Source organism: Aquarana catesbeiana, linkage group LG02, assembly GCF_042186555.1.
Source record: "Aquarana catesbeiana isolate 2022-GZ linkage group LG02, ASM4218655v1, whole genome shotgun sequence".
Classification (NCBI taxonomy): Eukaryota; Metazoa; Chordata; class Amphibia; order Anura; family Ranidae; genus Aquarana; species Aquarana catesbeiana.
The window spans coordinates 190,536,003-190,558,047 of NC_133325.1; the positions used below are offsets into that span (position 1 = coordinate 190,536,003).

Below are 22,045 nucleotides of genomic sequence, written 5' to 3' on the forward strand. Positions count from 1 at the left end.
AGTTAGGGATGTGGGCATCCCCTCCAAATCCCTTCCTTAACAAACAGTAAACCATGATTTTAATTAAGTATTTCCTTGAAGCCCAACTCTGGGCAGAAAAAGAACCAGTTACACTTACCGGTAACGGTGTTTCTGGGAAGTCTTCCAGGACGGCACCCTGAGAGATGACTGGTCCACCTGACAGGAAACACAATCAATCAAGAGGTTAAAGGCCCCCGCCCCTCCCAATGCTCCTCAGTTGTGACAAAGTATTGACCCACACCAGTGCACGAGAGTGAAAAACATAACCACCACCACACTCTAAATATTACATGTTTTCCTAAATAGAACGGGTGGGAAGTAGGCCTGCCGTCCTGGAAGACTTCCCAGAAACACCGTTACCGGTAAGTGTAACTGGTTCTTTTCTCAAGTCGTCTTCCAGGACGGCACCCTGAGAGAAGAGCAAGTAGCTCAGGCCTACCTTTAGGGCGGGACCACCGCTTGCAGCACCTTCCTGCCAAATGCCAGGTCCTGAGGAGATAGTAACTCCACTCTATAATGCCTCAGGAACGTGTTCTGGCTTGACCATGTAGTGGCTCTACATATCTGCTCCACCGAAAGCTCCGGCCCTTTCCGCCCAGGAGGTTGCCAGAGATCGCGTGGAATGCGCTCTAAGATTTCTAGGAGCTGCTTTACCTGACTGCTCATAGGCTAACGAAATGGTATGTTTAATCCATCTAGCTATAGAAGCCTTGGATGCCTGTTGGCCCTTCTTTTGGCCAGAAAAATTAACTAAAAGATGGCTGGACCTTCTGAATTCCTTAACCCTTTCTAGGTAGGATAATAAACAGCGTCTGACGTCCAGACAATGAAAAGAAACTTCCCCTTCACTTTTGGGGTTACTACAAAAGGAAGGCAGCACCACTTCTTGAGTCCTATGGAACTTTGATGCTACCTTAGGGAGGTACAGGGGGTCCTGCCTAAGTATAACCCTGTCCTCGAATAAAGAAAAAAATGGTTCTTTAATAGAAAAAGCCTGAATGTCACCTACTCTCCTAGCTGAGGTGATTGCTAGTAAAAAAGCTAATTTAAAGGTCAGGATCCTAAGGGGGATCTGATCTATCGGTTCAAATGGGGCCTTTGTTAACCCCTCCAGTACTAGTGTAAGGTCCCAAGGAGGACACCTGGACATTTGAACAGGGGACAACCTCTCCCTGACCAAGAGAAATCTCTTGATCAGGGGGTGTAATGCCAAACGTTTCTCAAGGAAACAGGACAAGGCTGAAACCTGCGCCTTAAGGGTCTTGGTTGCCAAACCTAGATCTGCTCCATCCTGGAGAAATTCTAAGATAGCAGGGATTTCTCTTTGAGAAGTCCCTCTCTCCTGGCACCAGCGAGAGAAAATCGCCCAGGTCTTGGCGTAAATACGCCTTGTGACTGGCTTCCTACTAAGGAGCAGTGTATCCACTACTCTGTCCAACAGCCCCTTCTCCCGCAGGTTCTGCCTTTCAAGAGCCAGGCCGTCAGCTTGAAGAAGCTGGGGTCTGGGTGGCGGACAGGACCCTGAAGGAGAAGATCGCCCCGGACCGGGAGGTGAAGCGGTGGGGCTATGGACCAACCCTGCAGGGTTGGAAACCAGGCTCTCTTGGGCCACCAAGGGGCTATTAGAATCAACTTGCTTTTCGAGAGGAACAGTTTTTAAAGGACCCTCGGAATTAGTCCCAGAGGGGGAAAGGCATAGGAGAGTCGGAAGTCCCAGACCTGTGCCAACGCGTCTATCCCCTCTTAGCCTCTCTCTCGACCAAGGGAAAAGAATCTCTTTACCCTTCTGCTCTTCCTGCGGGCAAAGAGATCTATCTCTGGAACGCCGAATTGCCGACTTACCAGGGAAAAGACCTCTGGATTCAGTTCCCATTCCCCCTGCAGAATCGGCTGCCGACTGAGGTAGTCTGCCTCTACATTTAATGTCCCCTTTATGTGGACTGCGGAGATGGAAGGAACCCGACTTTCCGCCCAGGACAGGATCTCTGCAGATAGGGATAGGAGTGCTGTAGATCTGGTACCCCCCCTGATGATTCAGGAACGCCACTGCCGTGGCATTGTCTGACAAGACCTGCACCTCCAGGCCCCTGATCCTTCCCTCGAAAGCCTTTAGTGCTTCTCCTATGGCCAACAGCTCTCGAAAGTTGGAGGAGGCCCTTCTCTGTTCTGAATTCCAGGACCCCTGAGCTATTAGTTCCTCTAGGTGGGCTCCCCACCCCCAGGAACTTGCGTCTGTAGTTAACCTGAGAGGCTGAAGTTGGCTCCAAAGGAAGGCCCCCTTGAAGCCTCTGAGGAAGGAGCCACCAGTGAAGGGAGTTCTTTACTTCTACCGGAATGGCTATCTCTATGTCCAGAGAGTCTCTTCTTCTGTCCCAAGAGGAAGTGCTGGAGGGGCCTGGAGTGTAGCTGTGCCCAAGGAACTGCTGGGATAGCTGACGTCATTAGACCCAGAACTCTCATGATACCTCTGTAGGAGATGGTGCTTGCCTGTAACAGCGACCTGACCGCTGATATGAGGCCCTCTACCTTGCCCTGAGGTAGAATTAACTTTTGTTCTGAGGAGTCCACCAGGAAACCTAGATACAACTTTGTCTGAGCAGGAGTCAGTGAGGACTTTTCCCTGCTGACAATCCATCCCAGGTCTTCTAAGGTCTGCATTACTCTGGATAGATCCAGAAGTAGTTGATCCCGACTTAGACTGTAAATCAAAATGTCGTCCAGGTAGGGAATCAATGCCACTTCCTGGAGGTGCAAAAAAGCCACCACCTCGGCCATGACCTTTGTGAAGACTCTCGGACTGGATGCCAGTCCAAAGGGGAGGGCTGTGAACTGCCAGTGTTGCACTCCCTCTGGAGAGGCGATCGCAAATCTCAGTAAGCTTTGATGGCCCTGAAAAATGGGAACATGAAGGTAGGCGTCTTTTAAATCCAAGGTCACCATAAACACTTCTTTGAGGAGATGTCTCCTGAGGGAATAGACACTCTCCATGCGGAACTTCTTGTAACGAAGAAAAACATTGAGGTTCCTTAGATTTATAATAAGACGATACCTTCCTGAGGGTTTTGGTATCACGAAAATGTGGGAATAAAACCCCTGACCCTGCTGGTCCACTGGAACAGGTATTATAACCTCCTGACTGGCCAGCTCTCTTATATTCTGAAGGATTCCTACCACCTTGCAGGGATCCCTGGGAAGGTAGGTCAAGAGAAACTTGGGGGGTGGAGGGGAGAGAAATTCCAATCTGTAACCCTCTCTTATGATCCGAAGTACATAGGGGCTTTGGGTGATCCTTTCCCACTGAGAGGCAAAGTGGGAAAGTCTGCCCCCTACCGGAAAGTCATTTGGGGGTCTTGTCAACTGACTTCTGGCTGGAAAAGAGAACGCCAGTTTTTTGTTTGTCTTCTCCTGCGCCCCAACGTCTATTAGGGGAGACCTTTTTCTCGGAGAAGCGATTCCTTGCCTGGGGGCCACGAAAAAACCGCTTCCTCTCTCTCCTAGGTTTAGTAGGAAATTTTTTCCCCTTCTCGGTAGATCTGGCTAGAGCCTGATCTAGGCCAGCACCAAAAAGGAGCGTCCCTTCAAAAGGGAGACCACATAGATGGGTCTTGGATGAGCTATCCCCATCCCAGGTTTTAACCCAAAGGGCTCGCCTGGCTGAGTTTAGTAAGGCACCTGTCTTAGCGGTTGTACGCACTGTCTCAACCGCAGCATCTGCTAAATATGCGACAGCATTCCCTATGACCTCCAGAGAATCCAGGACCTCCTTGGATTTTGAGGTTCGGGATACGTGGTCCATTAATTTACAGACCCACGTGTCGGCATTCCTCGCGATGCAAGCTGAGGCCAATGCGGGGCTCATAGCCGCAGCGTTAGCTTCCCAGGCTCTGCGTAAAATAGTTTCAGCCCTGCGATCCATTTGATCCTTTAAGTTACCGGTATCTTCAAAAGGAAAGATCTGACTGCTTAGAGACCTGTGCTAAGGAGGCGTCTAGTCTAGGAGTTTTGAAAAACTTTTCCTCATTCTCCTCAGAGAAGGGGCATCTACGCTTCCAGGTTTTATATTTCAGAAGCCTTCTTTCTGGTTCTTTCCATTCCCTTAAGATGACTTCCTTAAGGGCGGAATGTACCGGAAGGACCCTGGCCTGAGGTTTAATCAAGCCTCTATACATCCTATCCTGAGCGGACACCTGTGCAGCAGGCTCCTGAATCTCTTCTGAGGCATAAATAGCTTTCAGAAGATCTTCCATGTCGTCGGCAGAAAATATATGTCTGCTAGACCTGGATTCCTCCCTCCCATCCTCCTCTTGGCTGTCCACCACCCCTTCATCAGAAAACTCCTGATTGGGAACTTCTAAATCACACTCTTCCTCTGAATCCTGGGGGAGTGGATACTTCAGTACCTCCGCCCGATACCTCCTAGAGGAGGCGGAGCTCTCCTGGGAAGAGGCATCCTTACTAGAGCGAGCCTCTGAATCCCTAGGCTTAAGGGTGGCCTGAAAAGACTTTAACCACTAAGCCACCGCCCACCGTCATATGACGGCTGGACGAGGCTTCTGTTGTTCTGGGAGGACGTCATATGACGTCCTCGCCCTCCCGGTGCGCGTGCCCGGCGGCCGCGATGTCCGCCGGGCACCCGCGATTGCCGGGTAACAGAGCAGGAGCGTGGATCTGTGCATGTAAACACAGATCTACGTCCTGTCAGAGAGGAGAGGAGACCGATGGCGTGTCCCTTGTACATAGGGACAGCGATCGGTCACCTCCCCCAGTCAGTCCCCTCCCCCCACAGTTAGAATCACCTCCTTAGGTCATACATTAACCCCTCGAGCGCCCCCTAGTGTTAACCCCTTCCCTGCCAGTCACATTTACACAGTAATCAATGCAATTTTATAGCATTGATCGCTGTATAAATGTGAATGGTCCCAAAAATGTGTCAAAAGTGTCCGATGTGTCCGCCGCAATATCGTAGTCACAATAAAAATTGCAGATCGCCGCCATTACTAGTAAAAAATAAATAAATAATAAAAATGCTATAAATCTATCCCCTATTTTGTAGACGCTATAACTTTTGCGCAAACCAATCAATATACGCTTATCGCAATTTTTTTTTACCAAAAATATGTAGAAGAATACGTATCGGCCTAAACTGAGGAAAAAATTTGTTAAAAAAAAAAAAAAAAAAATTGGATATTTATTATAGCAAAAAGTAAAAAATATTGTGTTTTTTCAAAATTGTCCCTCTTCTTTTGTTTATAGCGCAATAAATAAAAACTGCAGAGGTGATCAAATACCACCAAAAGAAAGCTCTATTTGTGGGGAAAAAATGATAAAAATTTAATTAAGGTGCAGTGTAACATGACCGCGCAATTGTCATTCAAAGTGCGACAGCGCTGAAAACTGAAAAATGGCTTGGGCAGGAAGGGGGTGTAAGTGCCCTGTATTGAGGTGGTTAAGGTGGACAGCATCTCAGTTTGCACAGTAAGAAATTCCTTCATTATCTGAGATGTCTCCTTCCCTGTCAACTTCTGTATGCATTTAAAACAGAAGGGCTTTGGATGTTCTGGGGGTAGCCTGTCATTACAGTTCCCACATCGTTTAGAGCGGGTGGAGGATTTCACAGGATGGCTGGCAACCTCACGGGCAATAGCGTCGTCCCCTGAAAAAAAACCACACAGGCATACACTGTGAGAGTCGGAGGAGAAGAGTTGGGGTACCCTCCCCCTCTAAACCTCCGAAGGCCGGTCAGACTCACCCCCTGTGGTCTCTTCCATGGCCGCAGACCCTGCAGGTCTCTCCTTCTCATGTTCCATGCTACTTCCAATCTCTCCCTGGAGGTGCTGCATACAGGAACGCAGAGGAGACATGGGCGCCTGTTCCCTGTGGCTTTTTATATCCTCTGTATGCTGGCTGCAACTCGCCACCGCCATCTTGCCGAAGACAGGAAGTGATACTGGACCTGAGGTCACTTCCTGCTGCAGCCCTTCCCACTCCCTCCTCTTAGAGGAGGAAGTGATGTAATTTCCTGATCTTCAGGAAAATGGTGCTGAGCTACACTCAGCAAGGTCCCTGGAAGAAAAGCTCTCCAGGCAGAGCTTCTTGCCGCGCGACCTCCCGTGAACGGTCCGTGGACAGGTGGACGAATGGCAGCCCTGGCCAGACCCCAGAACGGGTCCCAGACTCACCTCCTGTGGTCTTGTAGCCAGTAGAAGGAAAACCACCAACTCCTGCAACTGCGCGGCCACCGCACAGGTAAGGAAGGGCAACAGGAAATTTGGCCCCTGAAGTTCTGGGTACACCACCGCACCCAGGGTTCTTCAGCAATCGGGGGGGCTCTTCCATGGAAAGAAGCACGGTCTGCTGCCTCTCCCCCCCCCCCGAGACACGGATTGGGAAACCCCCCAGGAAGGATGAGAACCATCCGGCTGGACCCAGAGGCTTCCCAGGCATTTGGTCCGGCTCCCAGGGGGAGACCACCAGCCCCAGGCTTTTAGGTCAACAGAAAAATAACAAACGGTTTCGCTGTGGGGAAACACAATCAAAAACTGAGGAGCATCGGGAGGGGCGGGGGCCTTTAACCTCTTGATTGATTGTGTTTCCTGTCAGGTGGACCAGTCATCTCTCAGGGTGCCGTCCTGGAAGACGACTTGAGAAAAAAGATATCCTTTGCAGTAAAGCTGTGCCCACACTGCAAGGGCAATAGCTCATTTTGTTAATGGCAGAGGAGCAACAGTTTTACTTACTTGATCCTCTGCTCCTCCGGCAGATGGCACCTCCCCACAATCTGCAGTGGACTGTCCCTCGGCATCATCACATCCAGAGCAGGGCTACGGACCTGCTTTGGTCTTGATGACATCAGGATCCTAGACTGCTAGAGCGCAGGGATGTAGAAGCTGCAGGGACTTGGTCTAGCTATGGGTAGGAGCAGAGGATCAGGTATGTATACTTCCTTTTATTATTCCCCTAGACATACTGCAAATGAGCAATTAAACCTTGCTCAGCCCCCTTGCAAGGGATGATTTTTTTTTTTATTACCGGGAGTTGGGCTTAGAGACATGCTCAGACATCTCTATATTCTCTATCTATAATCTGCATACAGAATAGCATATGTAACGAACGATTTCATCTTTTAAAGACAATATTTTTTTGTGCATCATTAATACTCTCGCATGCGGCACAGTTCATAAAGTATATATTGCAGGTACAAGGACTGTGACAGTTAAAACCAAGAGTATGCTCAAGGACTGTGTGCAGTTAAAGCAGAACTAAAGTCTGCAAACAATCGCTTCCCCAGCAACACTCTGATATACGCAAAATCTCCTGGGGCACTGTCCTTGGCTTCTTTCGAGGTGCTGGGTCTTCAGGTGTTTTGACTGGCTTACATGGGATGATGTAAGGAGCAGAAGTTTATGCAACTGGCACTAGGGCACTGAGCCAAGAATGTACACTGATCTGCGCATGCACTGGCTTTAATTTTCATATCTCATTGGGCTGAAAATAAGGCAGGCCATACACTGGTTGCAAGAAAGAAATTTGGAAGATTCCCCCATTAACACAGACAATGCTAACAGGTACCACTCCTGCTGAGACCTTGTCTGCTCCTTGCGGGGGGAGAAGATAGTGATTATCGCTAGCGGCTATAGCAGCCGCTAGCGATAATTGCAAGAGAATCCGGCAGGCTGGTTGTACCCAAGTTGATCGATCTATCAACTCACTGAATCAGCCGAGATTCGAACCATGTATGGCTGGTCTGTTACTTTTTTTTTTTTAAACAAAAGATTCTTATCCTGGAGAGTTAGCTTTGAGAGTTGGACTGACTAACTATGTACACTCCCTCTTCTCAGATAAAATAAGTATTGACTTACCTGGTCATTGGGCTGTTGATCATGGGATGTCGTGTACTTTGAATCCAAGGATGGTCACTTTCTGGTTTTGCCTTGGGGTCCTGTGGCAGCCACCATCCATACTGCTGGGCTGAAGTCAGTGGGATTCGCTGAGTTTGTTTAGGAGCTAAGTGCAAAAACAGTAATTGATTTTACAGATAACTCCATCTGGTGTCTGCAAAGATAATTATTCCACCTGCCTTAAAATCACTCACAAAGATACTTCTGTTGACCAATACTTGTTATTCATGGGGAATGATAAAACTCCTTGGAAGGTAAAATGAAGCAAGGCTCTCACTGTCCCTCCTGCTGACCTCTACCCATTACAGAATATAGTAGTGATGTGATGATCAGCAGGAACCTGGAAAACTGTGGGGCAACCAGGAGATGGACATTCCCCGGAGTGTCAACTTTTTTTTGCATCAGAGTTTGATGGCTTGGGAGGCAGGAAAGGCATATATTTTTTAAGACTTCTTTTACTATTAACCCTCCCAATGTTTTAGGGTGGGGCAGGAGTCCCAGATATAGCCCTATACCATAAAGCTGCAGTATTCACAAGACTCCTAGATTAAATATGTAAGTGGTGCCTTGTGCTACCAGGTAATTGTGATCAATCCAAAATATATATACATAATATGTGACTAAATAAATGAAGGTAATGGAAATGCTGCAAAAACAATGTGTTCACAGTACATGCAAATGACAATAAATAAATAAAATTGATCTTGCGCAATTCCTCTAGTGTTATAGGGCGTACACACGGTTGGACTTTGTTCGGACATTCCGACAACAAAATCCTAGGATTTTTTCCGACGGATGTTGGCTCAAACTTGTTTTGTCTACACACGGTCGCACAAAGTTGTCGGAAAATCCGATCGTTCTAAACGTGGTGACGTAAAACACGTACGTCGGGACTATAAACGGGGCAGTGGCCAATAGCTTTCATCTCTTTATTTATTCTGAGCATGCGTGGCACTTTGTCCGTCGGATTTGTGTACACACGATCGTAATTTCCGACAACGGATTTTGTTGTCGGAAAATTTTATCTCCTGCTCTCCAACTTTGTGTGTCGGAAAATCTGATGGAAAATGTCCGATGGAGCCCACACACGGTCGGAATTTCCGACAACACACTCCGATCGGACATTTTCCATCGGAAAATCCGACCGTGTATACGGGGCATTACTCTGTGTATAATCTTATAATCCAAAACAATGAGTCCAGTCCAATCAATATCATGAATGGTTCATAAACCAATAAAACAGAAAAGTCCAAATATCAAAATAAGATGGATAAATGAATAATAAAGTCCTTCTAAGTTGAACTTCTACCAATCACAGTGCTTTCACCAAACAGCTTAGTGCTCTCAGAACTCTCCCCTCAATAATGTGAATAGAAAGCCTTCTGGACAAATATATAAGCTGATGGTCATTCCTTGGTGTATTTCTTTCCCTATCTCCTCTAGATGGAATCCAGGCTCCTAAAGTATCGCTAATGGCTCCGAACCACATACAGGAATGAAATAGAATACCTCCCATAGTGTATTATCGTTTAAAATGAAACAATTTATTAAAAGACAAATGGATCACTGACTGTGCATTCGGAAAAGGAAGGAGCCAGTAAATTACATATTTACTGACTCCTTCCTCCACTCTCCATCCTGACAGATCGAGGACAGGGGGGGCGGAGGAGCACGGAGGGGGACCGTGGAGCACAGACGGGAACCAGAGTACGGAGGGGATCTGAGGAGCACGGAGGGAGGCCGAGGAGCACAGAGGTTGACCGGAGCACATAGGTGGAACGAGGAGCATGGAGGGGGGCCGAGGAGCACAGATGGGAACTGGAGCATGGAGGGGGACCAAGGAGCACAGAGGTTGCCCGGGGAACGAGCAGCATGGAGGGGATCCGAGGAGCACAGAGGTTGACCGGAGCACAGAGGGGGACCGAGGAGCATGGATGGGGACAAAGGAGCACAGAAGGGGACCGAGGAGCATGAAGGGGGACTTGAAGAGTATGTGGGGGACAGTCGGGGGGTGATCGGTGCGGCGCTGGGGAGAAGTTACAAACACGATCTCCCTATATAGATTTCAATAAAGCAGCTTAAAGCTGCGGGAGATAGAGGAGGAGAAGTGGCTGTCAGCTGCCTTATTAAAATGTATACAGGGAGATTGGTGCTTGTAACTCCTCCCCAATGCCGCACCGATCACCCCTGACTGTCCAGGTATCGGATTAAGCATCGGAGCATTTGCCCAAGAGTACAAGTACTCTGGCAAATACTCTGTATCGGCACCAATACTAGTATTGTTATCAGTGCAACCCAAATTTTAACCCTGCCTTTGCTTCAGATGCACAGTATATCCTAACAATGATCTTTTTGTATTTGCTACTTTCCATTAAAAGTATTATTGTTACATCTGTTTGATTAGCGTAAAAAAATTCTTGTTGGTCTTATCAGATATTCAAAGCTGTCTTGTATTCTGAGCACCGTTCCTATCCAGGGATGTTCAATTCCTATCACCCGACGTGCAGGACATGCAGTTCCAGGTGCTGGACAAGAAGTTATTTTTTCCATTTTACTGTGGGCAAGCAGCAGGGTTTAGAGCCAACAGTCGGCTCCCTCCCTAAAAGCAATGCAAGCAGCTAACTAGTTACTGGATTGCTTTTACAAGCAACAGGCGGGGACGATTCCCCCTCCCACTGCCTTCTGAGTGCTGTCCCGTCCCACTGGGCCACCCGATCGACCAGCCAGCTTTTCCACCGACTGATCATAGAGGCGGAACCGCTCTGTCTGTCTCTGTGACATAGGAAACAGGAAGCAATGAGCATACATTACTTCTGATTTCCCTGTCATTTTTAAAAATGGAAAGCATTTGATCACAATGATCTTGTTGTGATCAAATGCTTTTAAGGGCAGAGGAGGGATTACTCCATAAAGAGTACCTGTCCCTGCCTATTGCTGTCACAAGGGATATTTACATTTCTTGTGACAGCAATAAAAATGATAAAAAAAAAATATTTTAAAGCGACAGTGTAAGAATAAAAATAAATAATAAAAAATAATTTTTTTAAGCACCCCAGTTCCCCTGTGCTTGCTTGCAAAGACGAATGGATGCAGTGGTCCTGCACACATGTATTTTACACCCACCAATTTATTCTCTAGGGCCTCTGCTTTAAAATATATAGAATGTTTGAGGGTCCTAAGAATTTTTCTAGCAAAAAATAAAAAACATTAAAAGTTTAAGTCGCCATACAGCCCCTTTTATTTTTAAAAGCCCCAGACATTCCTAAAAAGCACCTCTGTCTAATAAAAAAAAACATCAACCTTTCATATTTTCATTCCTGGGAAAACATTTTTTTATTTTTTTTATCAGGACAAGTAGATTGCCATGACTAACAAGTAGATTGGGACCCAGATTTAGTCCCTTGGACAAGCCGTTTTTTTGTTTTTTTTTTAATTTCCACACCCATGTTGTCTTATCTCAAGGAGATTAATCAGAACTCCAGTTTCTATTAGTGTGCCAATATGTATCAGAGCTTAGGAACCCCTCTGCCCATCTGGAGCATGCTGCCATTGTTCCCAGTCCAACTCTTAGGTCTAATAAACTCATTATTGTAATAAAATCTGCAGTTTGTTGTTCTCTTATAACATAGTAAAATACTTACTCCTCAGATCTTGGTGACGTCTAATCATCTCCTGATATTTCCCATAACTCACATATGAACACTGGGGAGCAAGGGCAGGAAGTTTTGTTGTATTCTTTCCACTTGTTCCTAAAAAAGGAAAATAGAAAATTGGACCAATGGATTATGTCTCAATATGAGATAAAATGTTCAAGCAAATACACTAAAGCCAGTTTAAGGCCCGCACACGATCAAAAAAATTAATACAAAAAATACCACTTTTGAAGCGATCGTACGATAATCTGATCGTTAGTACACAGCTTTCAAGAGCCGATCATGACAGTTAATCCAATATTATCTGATGGGACAAATACAAAAAATTTTCTTGTATGATACCAGATTGTATGATGTTCGTTTAATCAGTACAGTTTTCGTTCACAAATACACAACACATTACATCACTTCTGAGTTTTTATTCTATCATACAAGAATTTTTGTAACTAAAGCTGGCCATACACCTATAGATTATCTGCAGATTTTCTATGGTTAGATAGAAAAAGTGCAACAGATCTCTCCATGTTCACTGAACTGTGTGGATGGAGGAATCTCCCACCTTTTCCATCTAACCATAGAAAATCTGCAGATAATCTATAGGTGTATGGCCAGCTTTAGTAACCTCTTCATTTTTGATATGAGGTTAGCATGCAAAAACAACAAACAATCATTTGTCCAATAAGCTCATTGTGTGTACCAGATTGTGTGATTTTTTTTTTCACTGACTGTGTTGATGGGGGAAGCTCTCCAGTGGAGTCATTGTGTTCTTCGGTGTGGGGGTATAGGGCACACGGAGTCGTCACAGCCAGGAGAATACACAGTGATTATCGCTAGAGGCTATAGCTGCTGCCAATAATCACATGAAAAATCAATCAACTTTGGTACATTTAGCCTGCTCATACTACGAATCTCGGCGTGTCCCTGCTAAACCGGCCGGGATTCGAACCGTCTATGGCCGGCTTTAGCCAACAATAAAATGGGATACCACTCGAAATAAATGACACCACACCACATATGAAGATGAAGTCACCAGTACGCCAAATTAATGCATTTCACATGTTTATTGTGAAGACCATTACATGAAGCATAAGAATCCAATATTTTGGGGCCTTGCATGGTCCCTTTTCCAAGGCAAAATAGTTAGCAGTCACTATGCCTAATCTGACACTGTCTTGACAATAAACACGTGAAATGCATTAATTTGGAGTGCTGGTGACTCATCTTCAAATGTGGTTCTGGATGCCACCATTCACTTTGAGCACCCATTGGGGGTTATTTACTAAAGGAAAATCCACTTTGCACTGCAAGTGCACTTGGAAGTGCAGTCGCTGTAGATCCGAGGGGGACAAGCAAGGAAAATAAAAAACAGCCTTTTAGCTTGTACATGATTGGATGATAAAATCAGCAGAGCTTCCCCTTATTTCAGATCTACCCCTTAGATTTAGAGCAACTGCACTTCCAAGTGCACTTTCAGTGCAAAGTGGATTTGCCTTTCATAAATAACCCCCTGAGTTGAGTACTGTGAGCAGTGCAGCTTTTAATCAAACGTTATGACACCACAATGCACAAAGTGTAGCGTTGTAGTGCTCACTACCACAGCACATACGTCTCAAAGGGCACTAAGGGTTCACTCTTACAGCCATTTAAAATGCTGACAGAGCACCAGCTGCATTGACTGGATTTGGGAGGAAGCTATCAAATTTTAAAGAATCTCTCATATGCAGCTAGCAAGACAGGCAATCATTTTTCATTAATCATTGTCCTGTTTGGGTTCACACTTATGCGATGCGTCACATTGCATGTGATTCGCACAGGAATAGCACCACATTTCTGTGCAAATCACATGCAATTCTGTGCACTGAGAGATGAGCCCATCATTTTGTATGGCTCAAATCGCACCACATCTGCACGAAAAAGGTGCAGGCACCTTGTTTTTTGCCGCACTGGAATCAGATCACATGGGTGTTCATACCCAGTCCGATTCTAGCAAACGCACTGCGTTCTGCGACCTGCTTTTGGGGTGTCGCTAACTTTTAATTGACACCCACAGCAGATCGCATGAACACAGTGCGATTGCTATGTGGTGCGATGTGGGAAAAGCAGCAACTCCAGTGCATTTCCCCCATCACATAAGTGTGAACCAAGCATAATTGTGTTGTATCTTAATGGATTTTCAATGCAGGGTATTTCCATGAATTAACGTTGATTTTCTTGGTGACATTGAACATGAAGCCAACCAGTTTTGCCAATGCACATGGGACATTTTGATTTTAAAGTATATATGAACCCTCACCTTGTAAAACAAACAAGTCAGTTTAAAATAGAAATGAAAGGTAAATCATTTGTGTGTACATATAAAAAAAAAAAAAAAAAATTATATATAACACTTTTTTCCCTTTTTTTTTTTTTTTTAAGTGATCACATACCCTCTGGTCTCAGCTGCATAAGAAGCTCAGGAAAAGGAGAAACAGCAGTTTGATCATTGGAGGAGCGCAGTCTCAGCCAGAAAACCAACCACACTGTGCTTTTATGCCTAGTGTGGTCAGTTTTTAATAGGAAAGCAGAGGGACCGGCAGGAACACCAGGGATTTCACAGAGAGAACAGGATATTTTTTTCATACAAGTAGGCACATATCAGGAATATAGAATGTTGAGGTGACATACTCTTTAATATGGTTTCTACGGGATCCTTCTGTAAATTACAATTCATAATCATGTATTAGTAAACCTGACTCGATGGGCCCCAACTTCCAAACATGTAGCATTGTACCTTCTTGTGCACAGCCCTGAAAGCAAAGAGGTAATCCACAATCTATTTTTCACTAGGTTTGACATCATACCTCACTATGTACAGGTTTCCTAAGAAAAATATTTTTTTTCTGAATCTGTTGCAAAGCTTATTACCTGGAGATCCTGCCAATAACATCACATTCTGTTGCAGGCTGAAAACACTAAGGCTCTATTTACACCTGATCGCGGGTGGAATCGCCACCATTCTGCCCACGATTTCTAATCTTTGCAAAACACAGGACGTGTTTGTAATGACATTACTTCAAATGGCACCCCAACCAGGCTGTGATTTTGCTGCGATTGTCACATGGCAAATCGCAACATGCGACACTGTCGCCCAAAAGAAGCTCATGTTCCTTTTTGAGCAACAAGCATAGCGCGTTGATTGCATTGCGATTTACCACACAGCAAAATCGCAGCACGATTACGGTGCAATGAAAAAGAAGTAATGGCATCGCAAACACGTCCTGCATTTTGCATCGATTTGAAATCGTGGGCGATTCCGCCTGCGATCAGGTGTGAATGTATCCTAAGCCACTGCCTTGAAGTTGGCAACAGCTTTTTGCTTGCTTTTTCTGTTTGTTATTGAGCTGCCTATCAGGTTTGCAGGAGGCATGTGCAGACCTTATAGGTAGTCTAGTCGCCAACTGAAGGCGTATACACAGCAGCCTGGCAATGCTGCTACTAACTGCGAGTCAGTGGCATTATGGGTAGGATCTTAAAGGTATGAAATTGTGCAACAAATTCAAAAAAAATATAGTAAAGCAATATGCATACTAAAAAAAAAAAAAAAAAAAAACATTAAAACTATGTTCAAATTGTTGCTTTGCTGCAATGCATGAGAGTGCACATTATGCACTGTGAATCCAGCCCTAGGGAATACACAAACGTCTTTTGCGCATACCTTTGCTTTTTTGCTTCATGTGTTTTTCATCAAAATCAAGGGAAACACATCAACACACATACGTTTATACATGCATCAAGATGCCCATCAATGCATCATGATTAAGGATGAGCTCCGGCGTGTTCGCACAGCCCATGTGCAGAGCCCGCCAGGAAGTCGGCACTGCGCTAATCACAGGCAGTGAGAAATTTTCCCGATGTGCGGCTGCAGAGATCGGGAAATGTCTCACTGCTTGTAATTAGCGCAGCGCCGTGCCGACTTCCTGGCGGGCTCTGCATGAGGAGTGTGCGAACACGCCGGAGCTCATCCTTAATCATGATGTGTGCTGACAGTGGTGTAGTGGTTAGCACCTTCCCCTAGCAGCAAAAGGTTCGCTGGTTCAAATCCCAACCACGACACTACCTGCCTGGAGTTTGTATGTTCTCCCTGTGCCTGCGTGGGTTTCCTCCCACACTCCAAAGACATACTGGTAGGTTAATTGGATCCTGTCTAAATTGGCCTTAGTATGTATGAATGTGAGTTAGGGACCTTAGATTGTAAGCTCCTTGAGGGTAGGGACTGATGTGAATGTACAATGTATATGTAAAAGCGCTGTGTAAATTGACGGCGCTATATAAGTACCTGAAATAAATAAATTATGACACACATTGACATTCAATATAATGTAGAATACATTTCTACCGATTTCAATGGAAATTGCATAACAGGGAAAAACACTTCAGTATGAATCCAGCCTAGATGCACTTAGATTGACATGCATTTTTCTTCTCAGCAGGGGTTGAAATTCTTATTTCCTTAACACATTTTGCAGCACTGTGTGTTGTGTTTAAGGCTCTGTTCACACCTATGCAGGTGTGAAAGCGAATGTGCGTCTTTGTGCATTTATAGTGCTTTCACACTGGGGTGGTGCCAGCGTTAGAGCGCCGCTAAAACTTTACCGCTGTTATAGTGGCGCTTTACGGCCGCTAGTGGAGTGCTTTTAACCTCTGCTAGCGGCTGAAGAAAGGGTTAAAATCGCCCCTGTTAGGGCGCTGCCGAAGAGCTTTGCAGGCGCTTTGACAGCAGTGCCCATTCAATTCAATGGGCGGTTTAGGAACAATGTATACAACGCACCCGCACTGCACCAAAGATGCTGCTTGCAGGACTTGTTTTCCCGTCCTGCAAGCACACCGCCCCAGTGTGAAAGCACTTGGGCTTTCACACTGGGGAGGCATGAGAGGCGCTTTTCAGGCGCTAAAACGCCTGGAATAAAATACCATGCATTGGTGCAATTTAGCACATATGCGTTGGCTGGTGCATTTAGGGTGCTAATAACATTAAATGGTACCTACCCACACCTGCCAGAACAGAGTGGTTTTTTATGAATTGCATGACTGCGTCCACACGTCTGCAGAAGTGAAGATGGAGGGGTATTTGTGCAAGTTTAGGTGCAACCCACTAATTTCCATGGGCTGCCCTACCATACTGCAATCACACAATAGAAGTGCAGGAAACTTTTTTATTTATTTTTTAATCCCATCACACTATAACAGCAATAAATTACCATGCATTCTGATATAATTTAATGCATGTGTGTTGGCGGGTACATTTAGAGTGCCATTAAGAATGAATGGCACTGGAGCACACCTGCCAAAACATAGGGAGTTTTCATGCACTGTATCGCACATGTTCCCTCATTACATAAGTGTGAATAGAGCCTAAATGCAGCATGCTCCATTGCCACCCAGTGGGGGTGATTTACTGAAACTGGAGAGTGAAAAATCTTCTGCAGCTGTGCATGGTAGCCAATAGGCTTCTAACTTCAGCTTATTCAATTAAGCTTTGACAAATAAAACTGGAAGTTGATTGGTTTCCATGCACAGTTGCACCAGATTTTGCACTCTCTTTGGTGCTTACACCCATGCGATCCGATTATGCAAATCGTGCTGCGTTTTGCAAACTGATTGTGGGGTGTTAACATATACTCTGCAATCAGTTTTTGTGAACAGGTTTTCGATTTAGATGCTGTGCTATCTACTACAATGTTTCTAAGAGGGGGAGGAAATTTTGTCGCCGTATTTACTTCTCACAGTTTGATTGTGTTCCCCTATTCCTAATAACTGTGTCCCTATTGATCATATTACCCTTCTTAGGGAAAAGATCCTCAAGAAACGTTCCGGTGCACTGTATTTACTATTCTGATATTGGTTTTCATGTACTTTTTACTTTAAATACTTTATTGTCTTTTGTAAGTCATTGAAATTTGTTAATAAAAATATATTCAACCTTAGATACGGTGCAATTTTGCCCTGCATCTAGTGTGAACTGAGCCTAAGACTGGCCATACACCTAAAGATTATCTGCAGATTTTCTATGGTCAAATGGAAAACGTGGAACAGATTCCTCCATCTACGCTGAACTGTGTGGATGGAAGAATCTCTCACTGGCCCAAGCTTCCACATCTTGCTAGTCGGCCCCGCTGGCTCTCACAATAACCTGAACATTCTGATTGAGTGCAGTGCAGGCAATGTTTAGGTTGAGAGCCAGAGGGGCCGACTAGCAATTTATTTGGATTTTATACTGGGATTTTCTATCTACTTTAATCACTTAGATTTCGCAGAGATATCCTTAGTATTCATCCATTGAAGCTACACCAATTAAAGCGGTGTTCCCAAAAAAAAAAATTAAAAGTCAGCAGCTACAAATACTGCAGCTGCTGACTTTTAATCGGACACTTACCTGTCCCAGGGTCCAGCGATGCAGGTGAACGAAGCCCCGCTCGTCCCCCCCTGCGCTCGGCGGCGCCGGCATTTTAACTGTGGTCACCCGGCTATGGCTTCACAGCCGGCACCTGCTGCACATGTGCGAGCCACGCGCCGTCACTGGCTCCGCAATCATCTGGGAACGGTCACGTGTCCCAGATGGTTGACAAGAGGGAGGGGGGAGAGGCGATCTTCCTTCCTGCGCCGAAGGAAGTGACATCAGAAGCCCAGGCACCAAAGGAGGCAGGCTACGAGGGACCCCCTAGCAACAGGCATTTAGAGGTGAGTAAAAAAAAAAACATTTCTCCAAATGTTTTTTTTTTAAGCAAATTACTATTTTTTTTTTTGGGGTGGAACTACACTTTAACATTCCATCTGGTCTGCTAATGGAACAGACCATATAAATAGACACCTGGCACCTGACTCCATCACCCTTTGATGAAGTCACGTGAGCGGTGACGCAACGCGTCAGAGAGGAGTCAGGTGTCGTTGCTTCCGGTCGCGGTCGAGACCGGAAGTATTAGAATCTGTGCTGGTTTTGCTGCTTTTATATGTAAGTTACTACGTTTTTTTAAATAAAATCTTGGTTGAATACTGCACGATGGAGATACTCCTTTTTATTACATGCCTCCACCCCATCTGCTGAGCTTGAAACCTTCCATTGGAGACCCGCCGGGGCTATGATGATCGGATGACATTGATCGATCGGTGGTCTTTACCCACTTTCTGATTGCAGGCTCGACTTGACCCGTAGGGGTCTCTACTAGAGGTGAGAGGCTGGGGGAAACGTGTTGCGCACCACAGATTACAGATGTTTAGAGGAATTTCATATTGATCATCTGTTGCACTTGCACTTTTCTGTCTGTTGCATGAACTGTTATATGAAGATTCACTTCGTATTTGTTGGCACCGTATTGCACTACCTGGACTAGTCATTTTTTGCTATTTTTTTGCACTTTATGCGATTTTTTTCCATTTTTATGCAACTTTTAGTTTACGCGATTTTTTTTTTCATTTTTTTTTTTTTTTTGGATTTTAAATTTTTTTTCACTTTGATGCACTTTTAGATCACCATTGAACCTTATTTTGTCTTAGAGGATCCCTCTATCAATCCATTTGTTGACACATTTTATGAATTACCATTATTTTATGCACAGTCACTTCATTTATGTGATCTCACTGTAGTTTATTTATGTATTGAGGTTAATACTGTTTCGCTCATGCACTTCAGTTAGTATTTGATGTATTTATTTTTTATCATCCTTATTATTTATTTATGCACTGTAGTTAGCGCCACATATTTCTTATTAGACTAGCAAGATACTAAAGTTGTGTTAACATCCGACAAAAATTTTATAGTCTGCACATCCAGCTTTTGTCGTACGAAAAATCACAATATTTCTTATTAGACTAGCAAGATACTAAAGCCTGGCCCAGTGGGAGATTCCTCCATCCACACAGTTTAGCATACATGGAGAAATCTGTTGCACTTTTTCCATCTAACCATAGAAAATCTGCAGATAATCTATAGGTCTATGGCCAGCTTTAGGCTCAGCTCACACTGTAAAGCCTCGTACACACGATCAGATTTTCGGAGGACCGTTTGTCCGTTTTTTGTGGCATGCTAGTCTCATGTTGATAGTGAAGTGGTTACTCACCATACAAAAATTCTCGTATGACAGAATACAACTTCAGAAGTGACGTCATGTGTTGAATCGTTTTGTATGCATTCTTTCGTTCCTGAGCATGCGTACTCTTGCTCTTACAATTTTTTCGGACTAAAAACATGCTAATTAAACGAAAATTGGACGTGTTCACATCTGACAAAAATTTTATAGTCTCATCCAGCTTTTGTCATACGAAAAATCTGAATCGGCTGCCGAAAGAACCGTACAAACGATCCAAAAATCGTCAGATCGTTCACACTAAATTTTACTTCCGATTTTCGTATCATGTGTACAGGCGTTTACACTGGGGTAACGCATGTGTTAGCACAAATGTCGCCGCAGTGTGCAAAAACAACTATTTTGTGGGTTGGTATGCTGCAGTGCCATTCATTTTCATTTGCAACACAACACACCTTGCTAATAATATGCAGCACACTGCAATGCTCTGCCTAAAATGCACATGCACGCTTTTTGGTGTGAGAGACAACCCACCCAAATAACCCAACGCCTGTTAACATGCAAAACACATATTGACGCATTGGAGGGGATTTACTAAATCTGGTGTAGGTGTGCATAGTAACCAATCAGCTTTTATTGTCAAAGTGTAATTGAAGAAGCTGAAGATAAAAGCATGATTGGTTGCTATGCACAGCTGCACCAGATTCTGTGTGCTCCAGTTTTAGTAAATCTCCCCCACAGTGCAGAGAATCTAAGAACATGGCCTGGAAGTGAGATGCTTTGCACTGCCCTGGCTGCACACAATACACTGGTAGAGGCAGCCCTAGTGATCAGTGTGCATGCGGCCATGAGCGATCTCTAGCAGTGATAAGCAGGCTTTGTAGTGTGTGCCCCCACCCACTTATCTCACCCGAGTCCTCCTGAATTCGGGCGGCCAGCAGAGGAGCCCGATACCCGAGATTAGTCAGCCCGAAGAAAGCCATGAGCGATCCGGGAAGCGTCCACTGTCACCATGGAAACCACAGGAAGTTCCTGCGCGGCGGTTGAATGAACAGTAACCATGGAAACTGAATCTCACCGCTACTACTACACAGGTCACTCTGACTGAGTGTACACCGGAAGCTGTTTTCTCACTTCTCCTAAACTGATCGATAGTCTCTTGAGAAGTTCGAACACCTCATTATAATCCTGGCTGTGTGTAATCATTACAGTGCAGAGCTTTTCAAACCAATATAATGGAAGGGGCTCCATAGGGAGTAAATGCAAGCTGTGTCTACAACGGCTCTGTAACCTCTCATTAACAATAGGAAGTCTTGTTGCTGGGCTCACAATGAAGGAAACTAAGAAGATGGTGGCCCCAGGGCTACCAGGAGGAGTTACTGACCCTACAAATCATCCATGCTAGGATAGCAAGATCTTGGATGTATTATGATGGTATTCTGAGCCTGGGATCACACTGGTGTGTGCAAAACACCGCATGTGATTCGCACTGTATTCCTTGTATCATATGCAATGTCTATACAATGCGATTTGAGCCATACATTTTGTATGACTCAAATCACATTGCATCCGCACTAAAATGGTGCAGCACCCTTTTTTTCCCGCACCTGAATCCCATCGCAGGGGCGTTCACACCATGCAATGCGATTCTGGTGTTTTGCAGTCTGTTTCAGGGTGTCGTTAATCTAACATTGAGTGTTGGTGTCCTGTCAGAAAGACGCTAACCATCAGAATATGTAACGGAAGTGACGTTCCGTCACGGCCATCTCGGCACACCCGTACTCGCCTACAGTCACAAGGCAGCAAGCGGACATCTTTTTACACCCACCAAAGTCTTGCATTTCACACATATTTTAACCAGTAAACTGAGCTTATATAGTGAAATACAGTATTTTGAAATCCCTGAAACTGTTTTGATGTTGAATTTTAAAAGCAGCGGCAAGCCTGCTGATCTCACAGGTTTGCTAATCTGACAGAACACCGCTGCTTTTAAGATTCAACATCACAACAATTTGATGGATTTCAAAATCCTGTATTTCACGATATAAGTTCAGCTTACTGGTAAAAATAAGTGTGAAATGCAAAACTTCGGTGGGTATAAAAAGATGTCCGTTTTGCGACTTCAGACTGTAGGCTTATGCTGCGTGCATGCAATCGCACATTCCGACAACAAAATCCATGTTTTTTTTTCCGACGGATGTTGGCTCAAACTTGTCTTGCATACACATGGTCACACAAAGTTGTTGGAAATTCAGAACGTCAAGGACATGGTGTCGTACAACGGCACTATAAAAGGGAAGTTCAATACCCAATGCGCTACCCTTTGGGTTCCTTCTGCTATTCTCGTGTTAGTAGAAGTTTGGTGAGAGACGATTCGTGCTTTTCAGATTGTTACTGCTCTTCAGTTTGTGCT

The 22,045-nt window shown here is 44.9% G+C and overlaps 1 protein-coding gene across 1 annotated transcript in view; it reads right to left on the bottom strand.

The window, feature by feature from the left end:
• Positions 1 to 20,685, bottom strand: part of SPMIP11 (sperm microtubule inner protein 11) — a 42,016-nt gene extending 21,331 nt beyond the window's left edge. Inside the window, exons 1-3 of the mRNA XM_073617903.1 lie at positions 20,543 to 20,685; positions 11,561 to 11,668; positions 7,881 to 8,025 (exon numbers count right to left, since the gene is read on the bottom strand). Coding sequence (XP_073474004.1) covers positions 7,881 to 8,025; positions 11,561 to 11,668; positions 20,543 to 20,615 — 326 coding nt within the window. The 5' untranslated portion in view covers positions 20,616 to 20,685. The remainder of the gene's footprint in view (positions 1 to 7,880; positions 8,026 to 11,560; positions 11,669 to 20,542) is intronic.
• Positions 20,686 to 22,045: the final 1,360 nt, after the last annotated feature.